Below are 5,187 nucleotides of genomic sequence, written 5' to 3' on the forward strand. Positions count from 1 at the left end.
TTTACTACTATGAAAACAAGTGCAGTCTCTAGTTAGGAGAAAACCAACTGGACTCTAAATTATACACACCTTAATGACAAGACTCCCCACCACTTGTGAATGTAAAACATTTAATTTAAAAATGTTGACACTACAATATATAAAATAGCTATTATAAATGCACATAGTGTATTCTATAGCTGCCAGGTTTACTTTTTTTCTTTTCTTTTTTTTTCCTTTTTTTTTTTTTTTAGGAAACTGTAAGTTACACTGTGGTTAAGACTTGTATCTTCACCCTTGAAAAAGCCCGCATTCTATCACAGTGATGTATGGTCAGACTTAACAGCCCCAATTGTTAAACACTTGGATCAAGTCATAACCAGTTTTATTGCAAAAGGACCCTGTACACATTTATCAATTCTAGTACCTTAATAACTACCCAACAAGTCATTAACATACAGAAACATGCATCATGAGAAGCAAGAAATATCACCCATCCCTTCTGCATATTAGCAACTTGTCACTCCTGAGCAACAGTGCTCACATCACTGAGGTCTGTGAACAGTCACTTTTCGCATTCATCCTGAGTGAAAGATGGAATGACTTAAGTACAAATGCAACATATTATAAACAATTTCTTACAAAAAAAGTCACAAATTAAACCAAAGTATTTTACAGAATTTACTACAAAACGCCATAAAAACTGCCTTCACTTAAGCTCTCTCTCCCCGTATCCGGCGAGCCAACTGGATGTCTTTGGGCATGATGGTGACTCTCTTAGCGTGGATGGCACACAGATTAGTATCTTCAAATAAACCCACCAGGTACGCTTCACTAGCCTCCTGTTGAGGACAAGAGCCACACTATTAACTTCCCTCCAGGAGAAGCCACGCAGCCCTCCCCCATACTACAGAGCCCGTCCCCTTACCTGAAGGGCGCCAATGGCTGCACTCTGAAACCTCAAGTCGGTTTTGAAATCCTGGGCGATCTCTCTCACCAATCTCTGGAAAGGCAACTTCCGGATGAGAAGCTCGGTCGACTTCTGGTAACGACGAATCTCTCGAAGAGCCACAGTCCCGGGCCTGAAGCGAACAGGAGTGTGTAAGAGGACATGGCGGAGCCTCAGCGCGCTGCCGCCCCGCGCACAGTTGCCCACCGCCAAGTCATTGTTCCCCGGCTGCCTGCCTACCTGTAGCGATGAGGTTTCTTCACCCCGCCGGTAGAGGGGGCGCTTTTCCTGGCAGCCTTGGTGGCCAGCTGTTTGCGGGGGGCTTTCCCACCAGTGGACTTACGCGCGGTCTGCTTGGTTCGGGCCATTTTCTCTTACCTAGGATGCAGAGTGGATTTGAGGCCGCGAGATCCTCCCGCCCAGCCCCCAGGGAGGTGGCGACAGGCGCCGCGGGCTCCGCGCGTCCGCGAGCCCTCCCGCCTCTGCGCCCCACCTTGCGGCGGCAGATGGCCGAGGGCCGCCGCCACCGCCTCCTCCCCCTCCCCTAATGACTCAGGCTGCGAGCAGTGGCGGCCTCCCCCGAGAGGGGGGGCGCGGGGAGGAGTCACTTCCCGCCCGCGGCGGGCGGAGGCTTGGCTGCCCGGAACCCGGCCTCCGGACCTCTGAATCACCACCGGGAAGGAGGTGTAAAGGAGATTCCGGGGCGAAGCCCAAGGAGACAGGCGCCCGAGCAGCCCCCGCTGGCTGGCAGTGGGCTCTCAACGGCCGCGGCCCGTGGCATCAACGGCTGGAGGGGCCGGCAGTCACCACTAACCCCGCGAACGCTTACCCAACGCCGAAATCTTAGGCCGCTTCTCCGACCGCCGCGCCGAGCTGCTGCCCAGTGAAGACCTGCAGCTGCGGAGCAAAAGAACGATACCACTCCAACGAACGACCAAACCGCTCTGCGCTCCAAACCCCCCCGGCGCTTCTGCTTTTATACCCACGCTTCACGCTGCGTCTCTGCGTCATAGGGCCCTTATTTGCATACACCAACGGCTTTTTCTATTGGCGGGCCCTTTCGCCGACGCGCTGACATCCCCCGACACAAAGGCTGTGCTTCGGCCCCGTTCCGTGATTGGCGGATATTTAGGCCTCTGATTGGCTGTTAAAGTTGCCTCTTGATTGGATAGATGAAAAGAGGAATGGACGAATCAGAGTATAGCACTAAGCGGCTCTTCTGATTGGATAAAATGGAGCTATGTTTGGATCCTTCCCTTGGTTCCAAAGCTCCACAATAGAAAGTCAATGCAAATGAACTGCATTGGTCCCTATCACGATTTAAGAAGATCCGGATGGGCAGGCACTAACTTGTTTGCATCTAGCTGATGCAAGGAGGAAGTGAAGAAGTTATTTTAACAGATTTTTTGTAAATATTTTCTAATGTAAACCAAAATATATCCCCCAGATTATTTACTTTTCAATAACATTTTGATCGTTTAAATACACAGTGCTAGAATTGGAACTGTCATGCTATCAAGTACAGTATTTTATATATCACAAATAATGCTTTTTTGTTGTTGTTGTTGTTGTTGTTGTTATTGGGAATTAAACCCAGAAGCCCTTTACCGCTGTCGTACATCCGCAAACCCTTTTAATTTTTTGAGACAAGGGCTTACTCAGTTGCTTAGGATCTTGCCAAATTGCTGAGGCTGACCTTGAACTTATGATCCTCATGCCTCAGCTTCCAGATTCCCTGGGTTTACAGGCGTGAGCCACTAGACGCCTGACTCATGCATGTACATTTTAAACCAACAAGCAGTTATTTTAGTTTAGTGGGACAGGGAGGGGTAATAGATACAAAGAAACAAATAACAATAAATGATGTTAGAAGAACTGTCTTGTTTAACTTAGGCTGTCATAAAATATTTTGTGACTTAAAGGAGGAATGACCAACTTGGCAACATATTTCCCTCCACAAAATGACTGTAGCAGGAGGGAAATAATTCCGTTAGAGAATTGGCATCAATAATGAATAAATAAAAGATAGCTAAATATGGGATCTTGTGTTTAATGCTACACCTGGCAGATAGTACATCTGAGAAGAACATGACAAATGTGTAAAAACACTAATCTTTACCTTTGTCTAAACGCTTTGAAAGACTGAAATACGCAGTTCTTCAGAGGCAAATATATAAAATACCAAACCTGGCTTAAGGTTAAGACCAGCCAAGCAAAGCCCAAAAAATTGAAATAGAGCTTCAGGCATTCTACTCCATAGTTCTGACTCTGATTCATCGAATAGTTTAAATTATTAAAACAAAAATTGCTGCTGGTCAGGATGGTGGCACATACCTGTAATCCCAGCAACTCTGGAGGCTGAGACAGTAGGACCTTCTAATTTCAGACCAGCCTTGGCAATTCAGAGAGTCCCTGTGTCAAGATAAAAAATAAAAAAGGCTAAGGATGTAGCTCAGTGGTAGAGCGCCTGTGAATTCAAACCTCTATCTTTGCCAAAATGCTTTGAATAGACTGAAATACTCACTTCTTCAGAGGCAAATATATAAAATACCAAACCTGGCTTAAGGTTAAGACCAGCCAACCAAAGCCCAAAAAGTTGAAATAAAACTTCAGGCATTCTACTCCATAGTTCTGACTCTGACTCATCGAATAGTTTAAATTATTATTTTTTTTAAATCTTTTTTTAAAGAGAGAGTGAGAGAGAGAATTTTAATATTTATTTTTTAGTATTTGGCGGACACAACATCTTTGTTTGTATGTGGTGCTGAAGATCGAACCCGGGCTGCATGCATGCCAGGCGAGCGCGCTACCGCTTGAGCCACATCCCCAGCCCGAATAGTTTAAATTATTAAAACAAAAATTGTTGCTGGTCAGGATGGTGGCACACACCTGTAACCCCAGCAACTCTGAAGGCTGAGACAGGAGGACCTTCTAATTTCAGACCAGCCTTGGCAATTAAGAGAGTCCCTGTGCCAAGATAAAAAAATAAAAAAGGCTAAGGATGTAGTTCAGTGGTAGAGCGCCCCTGAGTTCAAACCTCCATACTAAAATAATGAAATAAATAAAAAGTTGCCAAGCATGGTAGCACAAGCCTATAATCCTCTCTACTTGGGAGGCTAATGCAGGAGGATCACAAGATCAATGTCATCCTGGGCAATTTAGCAAGACTATCTCAAGATTAAAGGAAAAAAGCTGGCATGCTTGTAATCCCAGCAGTTCAGGAGGCTGAGGTAGGAGGATCACAAGTTTGAGGCCAGCCTCAGCAATTTAGTGAGGCCCTAAACAATTTACTGAGATGCTGTCTCAAAAAGGGCTGGGGTTGTATCTCAACTGTCACTCAATGATAGTAAAGGGCCCTGGATTTCAGTCCCCAGTACCAAAAAAAAAAAAAAGTTTAAAAGAAAAAAATTGACTGAGGACCCAGCTTAGTAGTTAAGCACCCCTAGGTTTAATCCCCAATACCAAAGGGAAAGACAAAGCAAAACCAGTTGAATAAAACCAGTTGAATTATACCTAAGTACAAATATCTCTACAACAAAGGTCTCCAACAGCTTAGTAGTGTAGAAACATTGTACAATTTTAAAAGCTATGACAGAAACATCTTTGGCCCAGTCTCTGCTACCAAATTCCTCTCATTTTGTCAGACCTCTGGATTGAACTCAGGGGCACTCAACCACTGAGCAACATCTCCAGCCCTATTTTGTATTTTATTTAGAGACAGGGTCTCACTAAGATGCTTAATGCCTTGCTGTTTCTGAGGCTGGCTTTGAACTTGTGATCCTCCTGCCTCAGCTTCTAGAGCTGCTGGGATTATAGGCATGCACCCTATGCCTGGCTTTTCAACCCTCTTAATCCCCTCCCTCTACCTATACTGGGGATTGAATCTAGGAGCACATTACAATTGACCTATAGTTCCAGTCCTTTTTACTTTTTTGAGACAGGGTCTTGCTAAATTGCTGAGATTCTTGTTAAATTGCTGAGGCTGGCTTCAAACCTGTGAACCTCTTGCTTCAATCTCCCAGGTTGCTGGAATTAGAGGCATGTGACATGGCATCCCACCCAGCTTCATCCCTCTTAAACTTAACATGTACAATATATATTTAATCATCATATACCCAAACACATAATTATTTGTGTGTGTGGTTGTGTGTGGTTGTGTTGGAAAAAGCACTCCTATAATCTCAACAGCTAGGGACACTGAGACAGGAGGACTGAGGCCAGGGGATGTGGCTCAGTGGCCAAGTGCCCCTGAGTTCAAT

At 45.3% G+C, this 5,187-nt stretch overlaps 1 protein-coding gene across 1 annotated transcript; it reads right to left on the bottom strand.

Annotated features, from left to right (window-relative positions):
* Positions 1-347: 347 nt before the first annotated feature.
* On the bottom strand, positions 348-1,890 carry H3-3b (H3.3 histone B). The gene is made up of 4 exons (XM_027955689.3): positions 1,758-1,890; positions 1,169-1,306; positions 908-1,061; positions 348-821 (listed from the first exon to the last, which is right to left on the bottom strand). The coding sequence occupies exons 2-4, from the start codon at positions 1,294-1,296 to the stop codon at positions 693-695; spliced, it is 411 nt and encodes a 136-aa protein (XP_027811490.1). The 5' UTR covers positions 1,297-1,306; positions 1,758-1,890; the 3' UTR covers positions 348-692.
* Between the last annotated feature and the right edge of the window lie 3,297 nt (positions 1,891-5,187).

Source organism: Marmota flaviventris, chromosome 17, assembly GCF_047511675.1.
Source record: "Marmota flaviventris isolate mMarFla1 chromosome 17, mMarFla1.hap1, whole genome shotgun sequence".
Lineage (NCBI taxonomy): Eukaryota > Metazoa > Chordata > Mammalia > Rodentia > Sciuridae > Marmota > Marmota flaviventris.

Coding starts and splice junctions, on each gene's coding strand:
- H3-3b (XM_027955689.3), bottom strand. CDS start 1,296: ATGGCCCGAACCAAGCAGACCGCGCGTAAGTCCACTGGTGGGAAAGCC. Junction 1,062..1,168: donor AAGAAACCTCATCGCTACAG/GTAGGCAGGCAG, acceptor TGTTCGCTTCAG/GCCCGGGACTGTGGCTCTTC. Junction 822..907: donor CAGCCATTGGCGCCCTTCAG/GTAAGGGGACGG, acceptor TGTCCTCAACAG/GAGGCTAGTGAAGCGTACCT.